Raw genomic sequence first — 24,825 nt, forward strand, 5'->3', positions numbered from 1 at the left:
CCCTCCGCCCCCCCGGAGTGCAAATGTCCTCAGAATGAACAGGCAAATAATGCCTTAGTACTGAAAATGGTTCTGACCTCACGGACCCTCTTAAAGGGTCTTAAGAACCCCAGGGGTCTGGGAACCGCACTTTGAGAATATCTGCTTACCTCTCTGCATGTAATGTGTGATTAATGTATATGACGTATAAGTAAGTTGGGATTGTTTGGCAGATGGCAGATTTCATAGTCAATGAAAGTTTAAAAACAATCAGCAAAGTGGAGCTAATTAAATAGAATGTCACTTAGCAGATAAGGGGAGAAAAGTTGTCCGTGTTTGTAACTTAATATTTTTATCCCCCCTTCAGGAAACTTTTATCTTCTGACGAGTGATTTGGGAGTATTTGAAGAGTGGTTTAGATGTTGGCATGTGTTAGGAAGGGCCAGCATGTTGAAATCTAAGTATTTTAGAGGGAAAATTGAATCACGAAAAGCTGAGCTCTCCCTCGGGGTTTATAACGTGGGTATTTGCATAATCAGGTGAGTGCTCTTGAATAAAACAGGCATACCTCACTTGATTGCGTTTTGCTTTATTGCACAATAAATACACAGATGTCATGTTTTACAAATTTAAGGCAAGACCCTTCACCAGCAAAAAAACCCAAAAAACAAAACAAAAAAACCCCTTCCAACTTGCTCTGTTGTGATATTTGTTTTATTGCAGTGCTTTGGAATCAAACTCTTAATATCTCGAGGTTTGCCTGTATGAGAGAATATGTGTAGCTAGATATCTTCTCTTTATGTGTGTGTGGGAAGACAGTCTTTTGATTTGCAGCTGTATAATTTTATATAGAATCAGTTCCTTCATAGCTTTTGTCTTTCTGCATCACACTGTCAGTAACTTTCAAACTTTTCACTGCCCCAGCCACAGTAAGAAATAGTCATATTTTGCTCTGGTGTGTATATGAAAACAGTTTCATGTAACAATTCTTACCTTAACTCGTGATTCTATCATCTGCTTTATTGTTTTAATCCATTCTGTTTCTTTTCTTTATTTTTTTAAATAAATGGTTGGGGGAATCAATGAATAGTTTTCATTGCCCTATCTAGCTGGGAAATACCTGCCTATGTTCTGTTGTTCTTCCAGAAGAGCTTCCTCACCTTGGTCAATTCAAGTGGTGTCCAGGCTTTTTATTGTTAGTCTGATAGTTCCTTTGACATCTCTTGTGCTACAGCTTCCTGCTCGTCCTTTGACTCCTCAGGCTGCTTGTGCTTGATGTCCTTGACAGGCTGCTGCTTTTTTTATTTTTATTTTTTTTTGTCTTTTGACTGTTGGTTTACCTTAAAGTTGAGGCCTAGGCCACTTTCTCTTCACACTGAATTTTCTTACATGAATTTTACGTTCACCTGTTAATTTCAGTTACAATCTATATCAGGAGTTTTTAAATGGAGCCTTTGGGTGGACTTGAGTATCTATCAATTCCTTAAAATTTCATTAAAAAATCAGAATGTATGTTTTCATATATATATATATATATATATATATATATATATATATATATATATATATGTATCTCTTCTTCCCCTTCTCCTGTTTATGATATTATTAAAGAGATCTTTGATTCAAAAAGGTCGTGAACTAGTAATTTCAATGCTGGTGAAAATCTCCATGCCCATTAACTCCTAGCATCAATCATACTTGTTCCAGCTCTACTGAACTTTTTCAGTTTTTCAGTTGTTTGAACTTGTCTTTCCTCACACTTGTTCATCCCTTTACTTCAACAGTCTTCTATAACCCTTTCCAACTCCTTTCTTTCTTTAGCAGTTAGTGAGGAGCCTTAGAAATTAACGTTTTTTGTTTGTTTGTTTTTTTTTTAGTATTGTATAGTTAAAAAAAAAAAATCCCACAAAACAGTGTGGTAGGGAGTTGCTGTTATGTTTATATTACACCATATTTTGACATCCGCAAAATAGATTTTTTTTCTTAATATTGTATTATGAAAATTTTCAAAGGTACAGAAACACCCATATGTCTACCACCTAGATTCTACAATTAAACCTGCAGTTAACATTTTAATATATTTGCTTTATCATGTAACTATCCATCATTCTATATTCATTCATCACTTCATCTAGCAATGCAAAAACCAGCCTCAGAATAGTTACACTAGGCAGAACATTTTAGAATAGGTGGTAGGCTATTTTAGCAGGTTCTCCACACTTGGCCAAGAGGCACTCACAAACTAAGTAGTGACTATTTCAACTATCAGAGATTTGCAATAAAAATCTGGGATACCACTTGAATTGATGGAAGATGCGGCAGCTCTTCCATATAGACAGGTGTTTTTCAGCTGCAGAGAGGGTGATGAAAACAATGTACTCACCTTTCTGCATTTCAGATTAGGTTGCAGACATTGATGCACTTCACCCCTGAACAATTTGGTTTGATATCATCAACTAGTGTTCGGTGTTGGTTTATACCTTTTTTGGAGTGTATGCAAAATGCACATTTGAAGAAATACACAAACCATAGGTGTGTCATTTAATGAATTTTGACAAATGCATGTGTCTGTGTAACCCAGTCTGCATCAGGATAGAGAATATTACCCTCATTCCATCTTCCAGTCGGTCCTGCCCCTCCTGCCCCAGAAGCAACCACTGTTCTGATGTCTTCCCGTCATCGATTAGTTTTGCCTGCTCTAGAACTTCACGTAAATGGGATCATACAATGTACTGTTTTATGTCCCACTTTGTTTAATCAGAATAATGTTTTGAGTTTTATTCATGTTGCATGTGTCAGTTGTTTATTCCTTTTATTGATGAGTAGTATTCCATTGGCTGCACACCCAGTTTGTTGATCCATTCTGATGATGGGTGCTGGGCTGTTTCCAGCATTTGCCTGTTAGGATAAAGCTGCTGTGACCCTTCTCGTACAAGTCTTATGTTTTCACTTCTTTTAGGAAGATGCCAGGGAGTGGAATGGGTAAGTCATAGAGTATGTATATAGTTAGTTTTATAAACAGCCAGCGGATCTTTCCCAAAGTGGCTGTTGGACTGTTACATATCCACCAGCAAAGAGTTCAGATGCCCTGCATTGTGGTCAGCAATTTGTGTTGTCACGTCTTTTAATTTCAGGCATCTGGTAGATGTGTTGTGATCTCTCATTATGGTTTTAATTTGTATCTCTCTCATAATCAGTGATGTTAAGTATTTTCATGTGTTTTTTTATCATGTGTATATCTTTTGTGAAGTGTCTGTTAAAATTGCTTGCATATTCTTTTTTTTTTTTTTTTTACTGAGTTGAAAGAATTCTTTATATATCATGGATACCGTCCTTTGCCAGATATATGTTTTGTGATTATTTTCTCCCAGACTGTGGATTTTCTATTCATTTCTTAAAGCAAACACTTTTGATTTTGATAAAGTCCAATTTATTATTTTTTATGGTTGTTTACTATGTCCTATCTGGGAATATAAAATGGCATATAACCTGTTGGAAAACAGTTTGGCAGTTTCTTAAAATATAGATATATACCTGCTACATGATCAAGCTTTTCCACTCCTAAGCATTATTTAACAGTAAGATATTTTCTTATATTGTCTTCTAAAAGCTATGGTTTTATGTAAAGAGTTTTAAAATATTTTAATTGAGTTTTTGTATGATAAGAGGCAGGGGTATGGTTTATTGTTTTCCATGTGGATATCCAGTTATTCAAGCACCATTTACTGAAAATATTTTTCTTTTCCCTTTGGATAATTTTGGTGTCATCAAAAATCAATACTCAATACTCTTGACCTTTGAACAACATGCAGTTGGGGCACTGAGCCTCACTGCAGTGGACAACCCTTGTATAACTTTTGACTCCCCCAAAACTTAGCTATTAATAGCCTACTATTGACTGAAGCCTTATTGATACTATAAATAGTCGGTTAACACATACTTTGTATGTTATATGTATTATGTACTGTATTCTTACAAGAATGTAAGCAATAGGAAAGAATGTAATTAAGAAAATCATAAGGAAGGAAAAATATGTTTAAAGTATTTATTGAAAACAATCTGCATATAAGTGGACCCTTGCACTTCAAGCCCACGTTGTTCAAGGGTCCCCCCTCCTCCTCCCCCTTCTTTCCCCCTTCTCCTTTTCCTCCTCCTGCTTTTTCTAATTCTCCTAATTTTTCTTCCTTGTGGTATTTTATTTATTTTTAAGCAGATTTATTGAGGTATAATTGCCATACAGTAAACCGTACAATTTTGTGAGTGTTGACATATGTATATACCTGTGAAACTATCACCACTATCAAGAGCGTGAACATATCCATCTCAGCCCAGAGTTTCTTTTGCCCCCTTGTAATCCACTTTCTGCGCCCCACCCCCAGCCAGTTCACAGGCCACCGCTGATCTGCTTTCTGTTACTTTTAATTAGTTTGCATTTTTTGGCGTTTTACGTAAACAGACTCCTTCAATGTGTTCTCTCTGTTGTCCGCTTTCTGTCATTCAGCCTAATCATCTGAGATGCATTCATGTGGTTGTATGGATCAGAGTTCGTTATTTTTGTTACTGAGCAGTATTCCTCCACTGTATGGACGTACCACAATTTGTTCATTCATGAACCTGTTGATGGACGTTTGGGTTGTTTGCATTTTTTTGGCTATTATAGTAAAACTGCTATGAACACTGGTGTAAAGGTTTTTTTTATTATTTTTTTAATGGACATATACTTTTGTTTGTCTTCAGTAAATGCTTAAGAGTAGAACGGTTGGGTCATATAGTAAGTGTATGTTGAGCTTCATTTTCTTAGAGAGTTTTAGTAAGATTGGTGTTATTTCCTGCATACATTATGTAATTTCATATTTTTTATATTGTGTATAATTATATAAATAGAAAACAAATAGAATTTACCTATGCAAGATAGATTTTGATGTAGTTTTCTACTTTGGATGACATTATTGAAAAAAACATATTGCCTAGCTAACCGTATTCATTGGCACTTCAGTTTTTTTTCAAAAGCATTGTGTCTCTGAATTGTGTTTGTGTGCCCATTTGACCTATTCAGACTCTTTAAGGCTTAGTTTCATTCTTCAGAAGATGTTGACCCTGCCACATGGTTTGTGATCTCACACATACTGTCTTGCTTTGCATATCCCAGCATATATTTGTTAGTGCTCCAGTGACTTTGTAGAGCTCTGATGATGTTTGTGTGCAATTTACATACACAAAAAGCCTTAACGTGATTAAAGGAGTGATTCTAAAATAATGAATTGTTGGCCGTCATGGCTGCATGTTTTTAATTTTGATTTTCCTTTATTAGTACGGGCAGACATTTCAGGTGATATGATAGAAAGGTTTTTGTGCTTAAGACTTATGAGTCTCGGTTTTATAATCCAGAAAGTCCAACTTGGACAGAGTCCAAGAGTAACATTTGTAAAGCACATGTAGGAATCAGGTTCTGTCTTTAAAGGAGAAGCACTATTTATATATACCCTTTGCAATTTGTTTTTAAAATCTGCCAGAATGAAAGGCCCAATGGAAATATTAGGTGCTTTAGGAGAGAATCCAAAGATATTTAACCATCAGTTCATATGCTGTCTTAAAATACATACCAGCCAGTTTTAGACTTTGTGTTTCTAGGACTCTATTTATATTTTGTAGTTAATTCAACAAACTTAGAGTTAGAAACTTTTGAATATAGTTAGAAAGGAAACTAAACTTGTAAAAGGAGTCAGTGAGTCCTAAGGTCTAATTGTGGTTCTGTTCCTAGATGGCTCTTTAACTTTGGGCACGTTATCTAACCTACCTGAGTTACCTATGAAGGGGGTATAATACTGATGGTTAAGTTTCTTTATTTATTTTTTAATTACAGCTGACATTCAATATTATATTAGTTTCAGGTGTACAGTGTAGTGGGTTAGACATTTATATAGTTTATGAAGTGATTCCCCGATAAGTCTAGTAAGCATCTGACACTATACATACTTTTTACAATATTATTAAGTACATTCCCCATTCTGTATTTCATATTCCCTTGACTGTTTTGTAACTACCAATTTGTACTTCTTAATCCCTTCCCCTTTTTCGCCCAGCCCCCCAAACCCCTCCCATCTGGCAACCATCAGTCTGCTCTCTAAGATACAAAATCCTAAAATTTTATTTCTGGCATAAGTGTATCCACAGCACTTTATATTTCAAAGTGCGTTTTCAATATACATGATAATATAATGCTTTATAATTAGAAGTCAATGTTTTAGTTGCTTTTCTTAAAAATGCTCTTTTGTTTCTAAACAAAAAATTTAGAATGACATTTGAAACATGGTAGGGAATCTTTTGTTTTTCACAGCCTTTTGTTGCCATAAAGAAAAGGGTTACATGATACAAAGTAAAATCTTTTTTTCTCGCTGCAACTCTCAAGACCCGCAAGGGATGGTGGGCAGCGCCCTCTGCAACTAAGATTGAACACAGCACCTTGAGCTGAGCTGCCTCCTGGATAGCTGTTAGTTGGAGCGGGTCCTCTCAACCACAAGGTTGCTGGTTCGACTCCCGCAAGGGATAGTGGGCTGTGCCCCCTGCAACTAGCAATGGCAACTGGACCTGGAGCTGAGCACTGCCCTCCACAACTAAGACTGAAAGGACAACAACTTGACTTGGAAAAAAGTCCTGGAAGTACACACTGTTCCCCAATAAAGTCCTGTTCCCCTTCCCCAATAAAATCTTTAAAATAAATAAACAAATAAATAAATAAAATACCTAGGAATAAATTTAAGGAAGTAAAAGACCTGTACTCAAAAAAATTATAAGATATTGAACTAACGGAAGATGCAGGTAAATGGAAGCATACACCATGCTCATGGATAGGAAAAATTAACATCGTTAAAACGTCAATACTACCCAATGCAATCTACAGATTCAATGCAATCTATACATTCAATGCAATTACCAATGGCATTTTCAAAAAACTTGAACAAATAATCCTAAAATTTATATGGAACCACAAAGACCCTGAATAACCAAAGCAATCTTCAGAAAGAAGAACAAAATTGTAGGTATCATGCCACCTGATTATTAAACTATACTACAGGGCTACATTTATCAAAACAGCATGGTACTGGCATAAAACCAGACACATAGATCAATGGAACAGAATATAGAGCCCAGAAATAAACTCATGCCTATATGGTCATTTAATCTATGACAAAGGAGACAAGAATATGCAATAGCGTTAAGACAGTCTCTTCAATAAATGGTGTTGGGAAAACTGGACAGATACATACATATGAAAAAAAACCTTGTGGTTGAGAGCCCACTGGCCCATGTGGGAATTGAACTTGCAGCCTTTGGAGTTAGGAGCACAGAGCTCTAACCATCTGAGCCACCAGGCCGGCCCCTATATCTGTCAATATTTGTTTTATGTATTTAGGTGCTTGTAGATGTTTACGGGAGTTATGTCATCCTGTTGGATTGATCCCTTTATCATTATGAAGTGCCCTTCTTAGATCTTGTTACAGCCTTTGTTTTAAATTTATTTTGTCTGATGTAAGTGTTGCTACCCCAGCTTTGTTTTACTCCCGTTTGCATGAAATACCTTTTTCAATCTTTTTACTTTTAGTCTCTGTGTGTCTTTTGATTTGAAGTGGGTTTCTTATAGGCAACACATATGTGGGTCTTGTTTTTTTTTAAATCCATTCAACCACCCTATGTCTTTTGATTGGAGCATCCAGTCCATTTATATTCAAAGTAAGTATTGATATTTAGTTATTGCCATTTTATTAAATGTTTCCTGATTGTCTTTGTAGTTCTTCTCTGTTTCTTTCTCATTCTCTTGCTCTCCTCTCTTATATGTTGATGACTTTCTGTAGGGTTGTGTTTGGATTTCTTTTTCTTTACGTCTTGTGTATCTCTTGCAGATTTTTGGTTAGGGCTTCATATATACCAAGTATGTTTATGGCAGTCTGTTTTAAGTTGATGGTCGCTTAAGTTTGAACACATTCTAAAATCACTACAATATTACTCACCCCTCCACATCTGTGTTTTTGTCATTACTTTTAACTTGTCTGTGTGTGTGTGTGTGTGTGTGTGTGTATTCCATAATTCATTGTGATTATACGTCATTTCCCTACTTTTGCCTTTTAACCTTTGTGCTAGCTTTATAATTGGTTGATTCACTGCTTTTACTAAATGTTTGCCTTTGTCAGAGAGAATTTTTAAAAATATTTTTCTATTCATGTTTTTGATCTTTCCTACTTAAGTTCTTTTAACATTTCTTGTAATACTGGTTTAGTGATGGTGAACTCCTTTAGTAACTATAGTAACCAATTGAAGATACTGGAAAATAAATAAGGTAATTAGGGAGAATAATGCATCAATATTCTCTAGTAAATTGGAAAATCTAAGGGATGGAAATGACTAAAAAACACAAGAAACAGAAAATCTGAATGAACCAGTAAGTGAGGAAGACATAAGGAAGTTGCCTGACAGCCAAGAGAAGAAAGCAATTGAAGAAGAAAGGAATTAGCAGTTGAATTGACACATCCTAAGATGAGTAAGAGAAGATCCTTTAGATTTGCACCTGGGATGTTATTTATGACCTCAGAGGGTTTTTCAGTAGAGCAGTAAGAATGTACACCCAGTTGCTGGAGGGCTGCAAAGAGAATTGGAGGTGAGCAAATGGAGACAGAGTAGAAAAATATTTTAGTGTAGTTGTGCTGTAAATGGTACTTAGCACGGCACCCAGCATAGAGTGAAGAATTTGTGTTTCTATTCAGCCTGTTGCAATATGTTGTTTTTGTTCATTTATGTGAGGAAAATTCATCTTCATACACATAGGTAATTGGAAAAAGGAGTATTTTAATAGCCATTTCAGATAATTGTGGTTCTTCTTTGATACTACACCAAAACTAGACAATTGGTAAGTTTCTTAAAGATTAGTTAAGAGTTTGGATTCTGACTCTTATCCATGGACTTTTTATATATAAAATTCTGTTGATTATTCTGCTCTGCATCTATTCTGCATAGCTCTTTTGCCTATGCATGATTTTGTAATATCTTGCCCTTGTAACATTGTGGTTCAAGGAGTTATGCAGATCTTCTAAGTGATATGCTTCATTAGACAATATTTTAAAATCACATTCATTAATATCACCCTTGATATCATTAGAAAAGCCTATAAGTATTGAGAAGCCATCAAATTCACAGTGATGGATACACATTTTGCACCATTCTAATTTTTGCTTGAAAGATGCAATTTTATCATAAGCGATAAATCCTGTCATTGTTTTCCTTGAAGTGACAGGCTTGCTTTGTTCAGTTTTGAGAAAATGTCTGTTCAATATGCAAGTCTGAAGAATCAAACAATTGCACAAGTGCTTTTTCTTTGAGACACCTACCCTACTTCATTTTGTAGCAGCAGTGCTTTGTATGTTTCATTTCATTTCATCATAGCAGATATCAAAAGGCTATGTACTTAACTGTTGAGAGTTAGTAAAGTTGTGCTTTATCAAGACACAAGAGAAACTGGCCTCTTTATGTTCCTGCACGTGCATAATGGTGAAGAGAGTACAGCGTTACTGGTACAAGACTAATGTACTTAATTAACCTTATTAATGCCAAGATTTCAGTAGTTTCCTCACCATTGCTTTAGCACCATCAGTACAAGTGTGTGTACAATGAAAAAGAGGCACATAACGTCTTCATATTATTATGAAAATAAATTTGACCTTGCAGAACCTCTGAAAAGGTCTTAGGGACCCCCAGAGATCCGTGAACCATATTTTGAAAATGGATGGTCTAGGCTTAAGATTTTGTTAGGTGTGTTAAGTGGAATTGAGACATGGTAGTAAGAAACCCCGTAGTTATAGAGTGGACCGTGGACTCTGGCCTGCGGAGTCCTTTCAATTTCTTCCTACATATTTGCTTTATCTGAGTGGATACCATATGTGCTTTTCAACTTATTTATTTGAAGTATGACAATTGCATGCTACATACCGTGTTTCCCCGAAAATAAGACCTAGCCGACAGTCATCTCTAATGCGTCTTTTGGAGCAAAAATTAATATAAGACCTGGTATATATTGTATTATATTATATTATGTTTATTTTTATGTTATACCCGGTCTTATATTACAGTAAAATAAGACCGAGTCTTATATAAATTTTTGCTTCAAAAGATGCATTAGAGCTAATTGTCTGGGTAGATCTAATTTGTGGGGAAACATGGTAGTCAAAGGAGCAATTTATGATGCTGAAATAACATTTTGGGAGTGAAGAATTGTAGCTTGGAATACTAGACAGTACAAAGGATTTAAGGACTAGAGTTCCTAGCCTTGCCTCTGTGCTTCACGAGGCTTACTCAATTCTGGGAATATCCCCTAACCTTTCTAATTCTCAGGTTTCTCACCTCTAGGATGGGATTAATATTATTTGCCCCCACTTTCTCAGGGTAGTTTTGATATTCAGATGATACCTTCAGTTCCTTAACCCCGGGTAATATTTTCTTCATCTTTCCATCTGTAGAGCTGTGCTTGGTGTGTGGTAGATAAGTCAGTAAATGTATATTGAGTTAATGAATGAACTTTGAAAAAACTGTTTATGAAAGTTTTAAACATACGCAAAAAATAGAATTGTGTAATGAACCCGTCTACCCTTCCCCTAATAAATTTGTAACTCTAGAAAATAAGAACATGTTTTCATGTAAACAAAATATGACACCCAACAAAATTAAAATTAGGTCCTTAATATCATCAAATATCTCCAATTGAAATAAAATATGTACATATAGATGTTTTCACAGTTGATTTATTCAAGTCAGATCCACACAAAGTCCACTCATTGCAGTTTTTTATGACTCTTGGTTTCTTTTAATCAAGAACAATTGCATTCTCCCAGCTCCTCCCTTTTTTATGTCATTAACTTGTTGGAGAAACTGGGCCTAGTTTTGTAAAACTTTCCAGAGTTTGATTGTTTCCCTGTTGTGTTTTTTAGCTTATTCCTCTATTCCCTACATTTCTGGTGAACTGGAAGTCAGACCTAAGTATTTTATTAGATTCACATTTAGCTTTTTGTCAAGAATACTCTCTAGATGGTGCTGTGTTCTTCTTATGTGTATCACAATAGGCAGTGCATAAGGTTTTTTGATGCCAAGTTTGAGAAGTGGGTTCAAGTGTTGGCAGCCTGGCCTTTTTATTGTTCACCATCATCCTTTCTTGTAATGGTCATAGCGTCCATTGATGGTCATTGCCTGAGTGAATGAGCTTTGGAACTGAGGTGCTCAATATCTGAGTGGAGATAGTATTATAATAACTATAATAAAATAGGGCAGTAGCTTTATTTGAACAAAGTCATCAATGGAATAATATCCAAGAGGCAGAGCTGTAGATAGTAACAAACCTCTAAATTAGGGATGTTGAGTTAATGGTGAGGGTAAAGTTATACATACATAGTAGATTTAGAGCTTATCTTTTAACATCAAATCATATTAAAACAAATGCTTTTAAACCATCTCTATAATAAAAAGGCTCTCAAAACCATTCTATGTCTAGATTATTTTAAGAATCTATTAATACAAATACAATTAATTGATACACTAAGATTCCAGATGACAATTTAGACACATCCTTGGAGCTCTCTTGGTAATGAGATTTAAGATGTTAGTGAGCCACAGATATCATAATTTTTGTTTGATTGTTTCTCTTAGGAGAAAATAATTAAAGCCTCCCCATTTTATGTGGTTCATAATGAATCCATTTGTAGAAATTGTTGAACTCACACTGGGAAATTAAATCAAAACAGTGTGAACATTTGCAAAATATTGTTTAGTTTCTTCTCTTTGCTATTGGATATATCTGTTGAAAGGCTACTGCAAGAAAAGTACATACTTTATTTAGACTAGGGGTGGAGGACAGGTGGCATATTCAGAAAATCAGTGTAAAGTTACCAATTTCTTGAAAAACTGAAGAGTGTTTTCAGGTTGTTGACTATGGGACATGAAATTTTACCCAAGGACCTATTATTAACTTATTTCTTTCTTCAATAGGAAAATAAAAAGTATTTCAAGCGTAGTGATCTTGCAAAAAAGGAAGAGGAAGCATATTACGAAAGATGTGGCTACAAGGTATGCATGCCTGCTTTTAAGTTAAATTGTATATTTCTGAGTTTAAATTTATACAGCTGTTGTTAAAGTGACAAAATTATTGATCTCTGTTCAATTTATCAATGTTATACATTAGCCTATAAATGAGAAGCCATCTGGAGAGGTATGAGTTTTTGTTTTTCTTTTTTCTTTAATCTTGAATTCAGGAAAATACATGCATGACTTTTGGCTTGGAATGGTTGGCTTTCTGTGGACAGCATGAAGTGGCTTGAGATCACAGCTTGAATTTTTTTTTTTTTTCAAATTAAGTCCTGGGTCTGATGGTGCCTCATTTTCATCTCCACTACCACTCCTCTCCCACCTCTCCCAATAAAAGTCTATTTTTAAAGGGTTCAAAACATTTTATTCATTCAACAACAGTGGTATTAGCAGTGATGTTTTCCCTGCTTTCTCCTGAATATTTTAAGCCATTGTTTTTATGTTTGCATTGTTAGTGATTCATTTTGGCCCTATACCTCTTCCTGAAGGTAGTGCCATGTAACATTTATACGCTTTTGTGTAATAAGGAATCACATTTCAAATACTGCTCAGTCTGTTGGATAGAAAAATGCAATCGTGAAATATTTGTTAGAAACAAATTAGTTGTCTGGAAGACTTTGTATATTTTAGAAGCATGACTGAAATTGTCTTTGAGATTGTCTAGTTGAATAATGGGGTTTTTATTGGGAGGGGTTAAAGGTTATGAGGTGAAATTATGTTTAGATTATTTTTTAAAGACTGTGTCTAGTTTAATAATTTTTTAGCAAAAGTTGAGAGGCTCTATGAAATACTTTTGCCAAATCACAAATTTGAAATCAACTTTTTGCTTGTGAAACATCATTATATAAAATAATACTCTTGTGCATGACATGGGGAAAGTTCTGGAAATTAATTTATCTGGCATAGCATTTCTAGAGGGAAGCATGAGGAATGCAAATGGTATGTATATGCATTTGGTTTTATTTTGTAGTGTTGGGAGAGGGCAAGTTTAAAAAATATAATTCTATTTCTGGTAGGTTTATAAAATATGAAAGTTTATGTTTGTATTTCGATATTTTCCATAAATTGATTTCATTTGCTTCTAATTTAGGAAATTAAAATGTTTTGTGTAAATAACCATCGAATAGATATTCAGAAAGAAGAATTCTCATCTTTTGCTTGCCCATTGTCTAACTCAAACTTGATTTGGAATAAGAATTACTTACCCTGAATTTAGTCTGCTGACTTGTTGCTTTCCCAGATCCCTAAATTGAACCTTTCAACTTTTTGATAAGGTAGGAAAATAAATTAAAACAGTGGCAGTGTGGCTTTGTATAGATTGCATCAGTGATATGACAGTGCTTTCTTGCTCGCATAGAGGAAAGCACTGAGGCAAAATAATTACTGTACAGGTATTGCTTGTAATGCTGAGCCCAGCTGACAAAATGTCTTAGTTCTTTCCCTTAAAGCTATTAACTGCCATTCTATAATTAAAAATGCTCTCATCCTGAGATTTTTTTGAGAAATTACCTGTTCTATGCTTAAAAAGAAAGCACAGGTTTTTCTTTCTAAAACATTTTTAATATTTCCTTCTTGGTAGTAATGAAAATACAGCATGTATTACTTTTATTCCATTATAGAAAACTAGTTACCATTTTTTAAGACTTGACGCTGATTTGGCGTGTGAAAATATGAAAGTTTAGTTATTATATCAATTTTCTGTTAGTACTGTTAACGCTGATAAATGTAACATTTAACCATAAGCTATAGAATCATAAATTATACAGTTTTAACCATATAGCCTTAGTTAAATTGTGAGTTTTTTCTTAATGTTGATTTAAAAAAATTTTTTTTCATGTTCTTGGCATTTTTAGATTTGTCTTATGGTCAGCTGGGAAACCACATTTCAATATCTTTTTATAGACCACACAATGGGGCTTACAAATTGCTGAATTCAATTTTCCTAAACTGACTTGGGCAGCAGACTCAAGAAAATACATGAAGAGATTTTTTTTCCCTGCAGGTTCATATGAACAAAAATGTCCACTCTTTTCTTTGTGCGGTATGAGTAGAGAGGTGCAGTTTTCCATCATTTTCCACAAGGTTCGTAGCTCAGTTAGTGGGCAAGTTCTATATAGCATTGGGATTTTTTTCTACATGTCCAACAGTGATTTCTGTGCACTTGGAATAAGAGCTTTCAAAAAGCAGGTTAGGAAAAAACTGCGGCTTGAGTCTTCACAGGTTTCTGTTAGAAAGCAGTTCTTTTCTTTGGCCTTCATTTTAAACTCAGAGCAAGGATCAGATAACCCTGTAAAATGATTTTCTCAAAGAAGAGAAGCAAGTTGATTGATTTTAAGAAAACAGTAAAATTCTTTGCAGTTTAGGGATAAAACGAGTCTAAATTTCAGACCTTTTAAGCTTTTTATTTTGGAACCATTATACTTATTTCACTCTTCTGTAGCAGAATGCTCTTTTGGATGTATACACTTTCTGCTTGTGCTGTCCCTGAAGTGGACTCGTTTGAGAAGCTCTTAAAAGCTGTACATTTATTATGAGCTCTTTCCTCAGAGGAACATTTAGAAGACTTTCAATATTTAAAACATGTTTAACTTCCGTAAATAGCTAATCTAATAGAATGATAAATATTAACTATATTTTAAAAGTTGAATTTCCTTTCTTTTGGCCATTAATATAGATACAGCCAAAAGAAGAGGACGAGCAACCATTAACTTCATCGAATCCAGTATTAGAACTTGAACTGGCGGAGGAAAAATTACCCATGACCCTTTCTAGGCAAGAGGTAAGTTTATATATATAGAATGTTTGGGGGGTGGGGGGGGAGGAAGGAAAGCTCTCCATAGCATTTGCATTTGTTTCCAGTTCTTTCCAGTAAGTTTTATGTCATTATTTCCCATATAAGATGACTTTTATTAAACTAAAATACTGTGCAGCTAGCCAGTTTTCTTCATGAGGTTCTAAATTAATCTGCTTTTCTTGATGCTATTATCTTAAACGTTTTAAAGAATCCTTCTAAACTTTAAAAACTAAACATGTTTTAAATGCATATATTCTAAATAATTAAATTATTTGTCGAAATTATTTTAAATGTACTATTTTATAACTTTTTCTTCATACATCTTACTAGGTCAAAATATAGAGATCTGTATATTTTTTTGACTATAATTTCCCATAGTATTTTTAAAAACAATTCTTTATTAATGGTCATTTAGATTGCTTCAAACTTTCCCTATTATAAATCAGACTATACATCATATACAGACGTTATTGTGTGCATAATTTTGATTATTATTTGCTTTGGAAAATTTTCTAGAAGCTTGATTTCTGGAGCCTATGTACTAAAGATTAAAGACTATGTACGTTTCTAAGACTTGATACATCTTACGAGAGGCCTGGCTCTATACCAGTTACACCAGTTTATACTTTCACCTGTAGCATTTACCTATACCCTGGTCACTATCAACTGTTATTTTCCTAAACCCAACAAACAAAATTTTAGGATATCCATGTGATATAAAGAATTCAAACTGTACAGAAGGGTACAAAACAAAAATGAACTTTGAACAAAAGAAAATTTTCGGAGGAAAGGATGGCTGACTCTGGAAGCTGTCATGTGAAAATTAGATGAAGGAATTGAATACTTAGTCTGAAGAGAGGAACATTAGAGACTTTTAAAAGAATCCATTGACAACAGCTCTAATTTTGAAAAAGAATTGAGTATTCTCTGTGGTTTCATAAAATAGAACTAAGATAAATGAGTAGGCGTTTGAGGGAGGTAGAGTTTAGTTCATTCTGAGAAGCAAGACATATCTATCCAAAAATGGGATAAGCTGTTTCATGAAGAGATGTGATTCCTGTCGTTGGTCAGACAGGGACCTGACAAAGATGTTTTTCAGGTCATTTCTACATTAAATAGAGGAAGCAACAGATGACCTCTTAAGTTTCTTTTTAATGCCAAGCTTCAGTTAATTCACTGGGAGGGAGCCCTAAGGGTGGTTTCTAAGTCTGATGCTATTTCCGTTTCCAGGTAAAGTTCTTCATATTTAAAAAAGAAAAATTACATCAACTTATTAATCATAATTTTTGTTTCTCCTTTTTATGAACTATAAGATGTATATAAAGAGTGTATAAAACACATATGTGCAATATAATGGATAACTGCAAATGAACATCCATATAACCATCACTCAAGTCAAGAAATAGGGTATTATCAGCCCCTCAAAAAGCCCTACATGTGCTCCACTCTGATCATAACTCAGGTTTTCTTCTGAGGGACAAGTATTTGGTTTACATGTAGTGTTGCAATCTGTTCTTGGCTATGATCATTGAGTTATCTGCTGACTCTCGACTTTATTTTCCGTCTCTATATAAATACCATCACTCCCTCCCATCTTAATGTTTTTTATAGGTATTCTACTATACAGCTTGCTACTTTCCTGAAACAGTCAGCCAAAGGACCTAAACTGTTCGGGTTATTAAAGTGTGACAGTAATAACTCAGTATATCTGTTCAGGGAAAATTAAAAAACAAACACAACTTTCTGCATTGACATTTCAAAATAAGTATTTGGTCACCTAAAACAGGAATTACTATTACCAATAACATAAAGAATTACTACTGTCTTTTGATATGCTTTTTTAATAGGTTATCAGAAGATTGAGAGAAAGAGGGGAACCAATCAGACTATTTGGAGAAACTGATTATGATGCTTTTCAACGTTTAAGAAAAATAGAGATCCTCACACCAGAAGTTAACAAGGTAATAAGACAGAACAAAACTAGAAGAATATCACTGTACCTCAGAAACTACAATAGTATGGAATTTGACAGAGTTTGACTAACTGAATTATTATAGGCAAAAATGGAAAAATAAAGTTGCCAGATTGCTGCTGAATGTGTTTTCTTTCATTTTCAAAACACATATTTTAAGTATACAGTTTAGTGCATTTTGACAGATACGTATAAGCATGTAATTACTACGCTTATGAAGGTTCCTCAGCACCCCTTCTTACCAATCCCATATTCTTCCTTCTCCACTCCTGGGCAGCTACCTTTTAAAATTCTATCATCGTAGATTAATTTTGCTTGTTCTGCTATTTTATATAGATAGTCACAGAGTACATATCTGGCTTCTTTGGCTCAGCATAATTTTTTAGATTCATCCATGTTATTGTGGATATCAGTAGTTTGTTCCTTTTCATTGCCAATGATATTCAATTATATGAATATACCACAATTTGTTTCCAACTTTGGGATGTTATGAATAGAACTGCTCTGAACATTCTTATAGAAAGCTTTTTGAACCTATGTCATTTCTCTTGGGTAAATATGTTGCATCTCTTGGGTAAATACCTACAAGTGGAATTGCTAAATAGTAAGAGTAAATGTATGCTTAACTTTTTAAGAAATGCCAAATATTTCCAAATGTCATCAGCATTTGTTATTGTTAGTCTTTTAAATTTTAACCATTCTCATGGATGTGTGATAGTATCTCATCATGCTTCTAGTCACATTTCCCTGATAACTGAAAATTATGAGCATCTTTTCATAGACTTATTGACCATATCTTTCTCTTTGCAGGATGTGTTAGTCTTTTGTTCATGTTTTAATTGGGTTGTTTGTCTTTTTATTTTTGAATCATAGGAGTTTTTCATATATTCTGGATATAAGTCCTTTGTGAGATACAGATATATATTTTGTAACTATTTTCTCCTAGTGTGTGGCTTACCTATATTCTTATTGGTGGTCTTTTGAGGGGCAGAGTTTTAAATTTTGGTGAAGTCTACTTTATCAGTTTTTTTCTTTTATGGTTATGGCGTTTGGTGTTTTGCTTAAGAAATCTTTGCCTATTCAAGGTCTTGAAAAGATAGTCTTCAGCTTTTTCTTCTAAAATCTTAATAGTTGTAGCTTTTGCATTTAGGGCTCTGATCTTGTTTTATGTCTCAGCATATGGCCTGTGTGGATGAATATTCCATGGGTTCTTGTTTTATGCTTTAGGTGAATGTCAGTTACTATAGTGTTGTTCAGATATTCTGTGGCCTTATTAACTCATCTACTTGTTCTATCAATTACTGAGAAGCAAGGGTGGTTATCGATGGCTATGCAACAAATCACACCAAAACTTAGCAGCTTGACATAATTTATTATTGTAAAATCTTTTTCGGTCATCTATGACTGTAACAAACCACTCTGAAACCTAGTGACTTAAGATAATTTATTCTGTCTCATTCTGGTTTGAGTGGACTAAGCTGGACAGTTTTTGGCTTGGGCTCTTGCATATGTAGTCATGTGAGTGAGGGCTGTGGCTGAGGCCATCTAACCGCCTTCTAACTTAGCTTAATACCTTGAAGATTCATCCATGTTGCAGCCTGTGTCAGAATTTCATCCCTGTTGCAACATGTGTCAGAATTGCCTTTTTAAGGTGGAATAATATTCCATTGTATGTATGAACCCCATTTTGTTTATATTCATCCTTGGTGGACATTTGAGTTGTTTCTGCCATTTTTCTCTTGCGAATAGTGCTGCTGTGAACATGGGTATACAAATATCTGTTTGAGGCCCTGCTTTAACTTCTTTTGTGTGTAGACCCAGAAGTGGAAATGTTGGATCATATGGTGATTCTATATTTCACTTTTTTTCCCAAAGCATAAATAAATTTTTAAGTCTTTCTTTATATTACTAATGTTAACAGTAATTTGTTTTCCTTTATTTTTAGTCTTTTCTAACACTTGCTTAATCTAAATTCTTGGAAAGAGTGGTTTTTATAATGCTTCATTTTACCAACATTTATTTCTCTTCTATCCTGAGTCATTTTCCTTATCAAAAGATAGGATAAAATACTAATGTGAACTATTAAATTTTTGTTTCTGATTTAATTTTTTTACTACTCATGTTTCATTACTTGAAAAATCTTCTAGCTTTTAATATTATTTTATTACAATCTGCTCTATCTCTATTACAATCTTGTTCAAGCCTGTATCAAATAATACAGAATTTCTTTTTTGTACATTTAAATAAACTCAGGTATAATTGACATACAACATTATATTAGTTTCAGGTTTATAACAATAATTCAAAATTTGTATATATTGCAAATGATCACCGCAATAAGTCTAGTTAATATCCATCACCATACATAGTTAAAAATTTTTTTTCTTGTAATGAGGACTTTTAGGGTTTATTCTCTTAGCAACTTTCAAATATGCAAGACAGTCTTATTAACTGTAGTCACCATGCTATACGTTACATTCCCATGACATTTATTTTATAACTGGCATAGTCTATTTTAAGTTATAACAGCTTAAGTTTAAACGCATTCTAAAGTTACGCGTTTTTACTTTACCCCACCCACATTTTGTTTTTGATGTCCCATTTTGCATCTTTTTATGTTGTATATCCCTTGACTAATTATTGTAGTTATAAATATTTTTACTACTTTTGTTTTAACCTTCCTAGTAGCTTTATAAATGATTAATTCATTACCATTACTGTATATTTGCTATTACCAGTGAGATTTATACTTTCAGATGTTTTCTTGTTACCAATTAACACACTTTCTTTTCAGCTTAAAAAAAGTCCCTTTAACATTTCTTGTAAGGCCAGTTTAGTGGCGATGAACTCCTTGAGCTTTTTCTTTTCTGGAAAACTCTCCTTCAATTCTGAATTATAACTTTGCTGGGTAGAATATTCTTGGTTGGAAATTTTCATCCCCAAGCACTTTGAATATGTAATGCCACACCCTTGTGGCCTGCAAAGTTCCTGCTGAAAAATCTGCTGATAGTTTTATGTGGGTCTATTGTACGTAACAAGTTTATTTTCTCTTGCTCCTTTTAAGAACTTTTTCTCTTGCTCCTTGTCTAACTTTTGACATTTTAACTGCAATGTGTCTTGGTTCCGGATATGTTTAACTTTTTGAGGTATTGCCAACAGTTTTACACAGCTTCTCCACCATTTTATATTTCCAGCAATGCACAAGTGTTCCATTTCTCTATATCCTAGCCACCACTTGTTATTTTCTGTGTTTTTTTATTTTATTGTATAATAGCCTTCCTAATGGGTCTCATTGTGGTTTTGGTTTGCATGTCCCTACCGACTAGTGATGTTGAACATCTTTTCATTTGCTTATTGGGCGTTTTCTTCTATTCAAGTTCTTTGTCTATTTTTAATCAGGGTGGTTGTTTTTTGTTGTTAAGTTATAGGAGTTCCTTATGTTTCCTGGATATCAATCTTTATCAGATATGTGATTTGCAAATATTTTCTCCCTTTCCATGAGTTATCTTTTCACTCTATTGATAGTGTCTTGATGCACAAAAGTTAAATTTTGATGAAGTTCAATTTATTTTGTTGTTGTTTTCTGTGCTTTTGGTGTTGTATCCCAGAAATCATTGCCAAATCCAGTGTCATGAAGGTTTCTCCCGTGTTCTCTAATAAGTTTTATAGTTTTAGCTCTTATATTTAGGTCTTTGATCCATTTTGAGTTAATTTTTGTATATGGTATAAGGTAAGGGTCTAGCTTTAAGGCATCTAATTTTATTGGCCACAAATTGTCACAAACTGGATGTGAAATAGAATGTGGAATTTGCTGGTGTTAGAAATGTAGTGATGGTATAGGATATAGATGAGACACTGGTTTTATACTGTTGACGTTTCCGAATGTTTTGGGAGTTCAGAGCAGTTGCAGTGAGGCCAGATAATCTAAGTGAACTGGGAAAATGGTTTGGGGACTCTAATGGCGACCTGGTCACTTTCACCAGGCCTTATTAGAAAATAACAGCGTTTATGAATATTCTTACTTGGATTTGTCACTCATATGTTTTATTCTTTTACAATCAGAATAGGTAATGTGCGTACATTCCTTTAAATATGTTCATAAGAATTAACTTGGGACAGTGATGATAGCTGTATAATATATGAAAACTTATTGGAGTCTCTGGTTTTACTAAGCTCAACTCCTTGTGGAAAAAGAAATGAATTATACTTTTAAAAAAATTATTTTTCAATTACAGTTGACATACAATGTTATATTAGTTTCAGGTGTACAACATAGTGATTAGACATTTATGTACCTTACCAATGATCACCCATACCTATAAGTCTAGTATGCATCTGAAACCATACATAGTTATTGCAATATTATTGACTATATTCCTACGCTATACTTTACATCCCTGTGACTGTTTTTGTAACTGGCATTGTACTTCTTAATCCCTTCACTTTTTTCACCCAGCCCCCTAACCCTCCTCCTATTTGGTGACCCTCAATTTGTTCTCTGTGTCTATGAGTTTGTATCTATTTTATTTGTTCATTTATTTTGTTTTTTAGATTCCACATATAGGTCCATCCATGTTGTTGCAAATGACAAGATTTCATTCTTTTTTATGGCTGAGTAATATTCCATTGGGAGTGGGACTTGCCTTTTCCACGTTTCCACCCCTTCTACCAGTCTCGACATCTCGACATGGCTTTTCTTAACTCCTTAGTTACGGGACTTCTGTTCAGGTCGTCTTCAGTTGGTTCTCAGTGGTGGTTGCTCTATGGTTTAGTTGTAATTTTGATGTGGTCATGGGAAGATGTGAGCACAGTGTTGACCTACTGCGCCATCTTGACTGGAAGTCCGAGATGAATTGTACTTATTAGTAGTGAAAAATCAAAAGGGAAACAGCAGTGACATTTCACATTAGGTATAACTTTTCACCTTTCTCAGGGATTGAGGAATGATCTGAAAGCAGCTTTGGATAAGATCGATCAGCAATACCTCAATGAACTTGTGGGTGGTCAAGAACCTGGAGAGGAGGACACACAGAATGATTTGAAAGTTCATGAAGAAAACACCACAATTGAAGAGTTAGAGGTAATTTCTACCCCCACCTTACCTCATCCCCTGTCATACCTTTCATTCCCTGGCGCAGATGGTTGAGTTCATCAGATTGTTCAGTTCAGAGCACACTGTCGTCTTTGGTCATTATACAGGCCATTCTTTCATTTCATGCTTTTATTTATTCACTCCTTTTTTTCTCACTCTCCACACTCATTCTCCAACTTCCTGCCTTGAAATGTAATCATTCTAATATGTTTGATGTGTATCCTTTTATTTGTCAGTGCTCCTCTTTGTGTGTATTTGTTTTTTATTTACATAAATGATATTGTACTATGAAATTCTTCATTCTGTTTTTCACTTTTTTACACTTTGAACTATGTCTTAATATCCATTCTTGATGCCTTTTGTATGTCTAAACCTTTGCTTTTAACTGCTAAGTAGTAGTTCATGCTCTGTGGCATTCACTGCCTTTGACTTTTGTTACCCCATAATGATGGACAACTAGATTGCTCCCAGCTCCCTATTACCACTAACAGCTTTGTGGTAAATAATCTTGTACATCACCCCTACGGACTCAGAAGTGGGATTGCTGGATTTGTATATATTTGCCTAAGTACTGCCAAGTTGCTCTCTGGAATGGCTGTACCAGTCTGCACCCTACCAGCAGTGTGTGAGTGTCTTGTATCCCTACATTCCCTGCCAACACTTGGCAATCTTTTGCTTTCTAAATTTTGCCAGTGTGTTGAATGTGGAATGATATATACAATCTTAATTAAAAAGCAATGTTGATCATCTAAATAGCTAGCTCAAGCAAAAAATATGGCCTATTTTAAATCTCTTAATATTATACTTAATAAAATGTAAACTGATAATTTTCTGTTTTCTTTCATTCCTGGCCCTTGCACATGTTACACTCTTCTGTGAGTGAGACCATAGTTGAGGAGGATGGCCTTTTAATTGTACCCGCCTTGCCCAACACCTATCTATGGACCCTACTTTGTATTGGAATAATTGGGATAAGCAACCAGTTCTGGGCTATTTTTTTCCTTTTCTTTTCTTTTTTTTTTTTTTTAACAGCTTTATTGAGAAATTCACTTACCATACAATTTATCAATTTAAAGTGTGTACTTCACTGATTTTTAGTATAATCATCAGATTGGATGGTGCAATCATCACCAGCATCTAATTTTAGAACATTTTTGTTCTCTTGAAAAGACACATCCATTAGCAGTCGCTCCCCTTACCCCCTCTTCGGTTTTTTGATTCATGAAAGATAACATTTTTCTAAATTTAAATGGCTGATTGGTGAGTATTTTTAAACTTATGTAGAAATTCTATCAGATTTTTTAATACAAATTGGACACTCGATGTAATAAAAAGCCGTGTTGAGACTGGTGTTGGTGCCGTGTATGCAGGCGTTGCTCTTAACTAACAAGTGGAATGTTGTTTTTCTTCAGGCTTTGGGAGAATCTTTAGGAAAAGGTGACGACCATAAAGACATGGACATCATTACCAAGTTCCTGAAGGTACGTACCTTTAGGCCAGGAGAGGGGGACGTCTCGATTGCTTAAGAACTGTTTTTATATGTTTGGATCACGAAGAGTTAAAGACTGGGAAGGGAAAGCTTAGTAAACATTTCTGGCATGTGCACTGTTTATGATATTGCTATGCACGGGGGTATAGAGCTTAATCAAAGACAGTGTGTATTTACGTGGTTCGTGGCACTTTTCTTTAAAGCTGACATACTAATGTAAACACACAGAAAAGAATCACAGCCGTGGAATGAACAAGAAGTTTGGGGAGTTCAGTTTTTTTTTTAAACACTCTAGGAAGGAGTACAATGAGGGGAGGGTTCCAGAAGCTTTTTTGAGAGGTGATGACAGTAAGGAAAGTTAGGAGGTGGAAAGGCATTGTCATTGCAAAAAGCAAACACATCAGTAACCTTTCAGAGACTGTTCATTTTCTCAGTTCTATAGATAGCTGCTTATTCTTGCTATGATCAGTCATTCTGTCTTTCTTCTCAGCATTTCTCTATTTAGTGGCTAAGACGGTGTGCAAATCCCAGATTCAGTGGAGCAGTTATTCATATATTATTTATGTTCAGGCCAAGAGATTTAAATGCAAGAAATGTTTTTACTTGTATTTACAGTTTAAATACAACATATGCTTCATCAAGGTTCTGAATTTGGTGAGGATATGACATGGAACTAGATAGGGCATGGGAACTAGTTATGAACTAGAATTTTCTCTTAGAGTGACAGCCTCTCCTTATATACAATTCCATGGGGGACCGCCACTAGCGGAGTATGTGCTCCTCAGTCTTCACTGTTTCCCTGCCTCTAGAAAAGGTGCTCTTTGTACAGTTAAACCCCTGGGGGCACTAGGGTAGTTTTCTGGAGTGGGGAGGGGGATGGGTCATAGTTTTTTTCATTTCTGTTCCTTCTTTTCGTTCTTTCTCCTTCAATCAGGCACTTTAGTGGGATTTTTAAATTGAATTGTGGTCTTTATTGCAAAAGGAGAAAATTGAAATACTACAACATACTTGGAAGATTGCTTAAATATCATAGCACGTACAGTATTATGGCTGATAATATGGGGGGTTGAATTTTATGTAACAGAAATACAAATAAAAGTGTTTTCCACCAAATATTAATAGTTATCCATGTAATTTGATAGTTCTTTTTAGGGGGAATAGATTATCCTTGAGTAGGAATGTATGTAGAATAGGGAAGTTTGTATGTGACTTGCCAAAGGTGCTACTTCAAAACATACATGACAATATAAGCAGAAATAGTTGATTAAAATATCGCCCACTGATATTTAATTAATCAGTCAAGAAATTGACTCTTAGGATGATAGTATACTGTTTTGTGTGTTAGAGAACTTTTAAACTTGTTGAACCACTGGGTGGCA

General features: G+C 34.6%; 1 protein-coding gene across 3 annotated transcripts in view; it reads left to right on the forward strand.

The window, feature by feature from the left end:
* PRPF18 (pre-mRNA processing factor 18) overlaps positions 1 to 24,825 on the forward strand; it is a 44,430-nt gene that overhangs the window by 1,624 nt on the left and 17,981 nt on the right. For 2 of the 3 annotated variants that reach the window (XM_019738310.2, XM_074324777.1), the window contains exons 2-7: positions 12,004 to 12,081; positions 12,197 to 12,223; positions 14,774 to 14,878; positions 16,741 to 16,854; positions 21,799 to 21,945; positions 23,370 to 23,438. In XM_019738310.2, coding sequence (XP_019593869.1) covers positions 12,004 to 12,081; positions 12,197 to 12,223; positions 14,774 to 14,878; positions 16,741 to 16,854; positions 21,799 to 21,945; positions 23,370 to 23,438 — 540 coding nt within the window. The remainder of the gene's footprint in view (positions 1 to 12,003; positions 12,082 to 12,196; positions 12,224 to 14,773; positions 14,879 to 16,740; positions 16,855 to 21,798; positions 21,946 to 23,369; positions 23,439 to 24,825) is intronic. The other variant, XM_019738311.2, reaches the window with a different exon arrangement.

Source organism: Rhinolophus sinicus, linkage group LG02 (genome assembly GCF_036562045.2).
Source record: "Rhinolophus sinicus isolate RSC01 linkage group LG02, ASM3656204v1, whole genome shotgun sequence".
Taxonomy (NCBI): domain Eukaryota; kingdom Metazoa; phylum Chordata; class Mammalia; order Chiroptera; family Rhinolophidae; genus Rhinolophus; species Rhinolophus sinicus.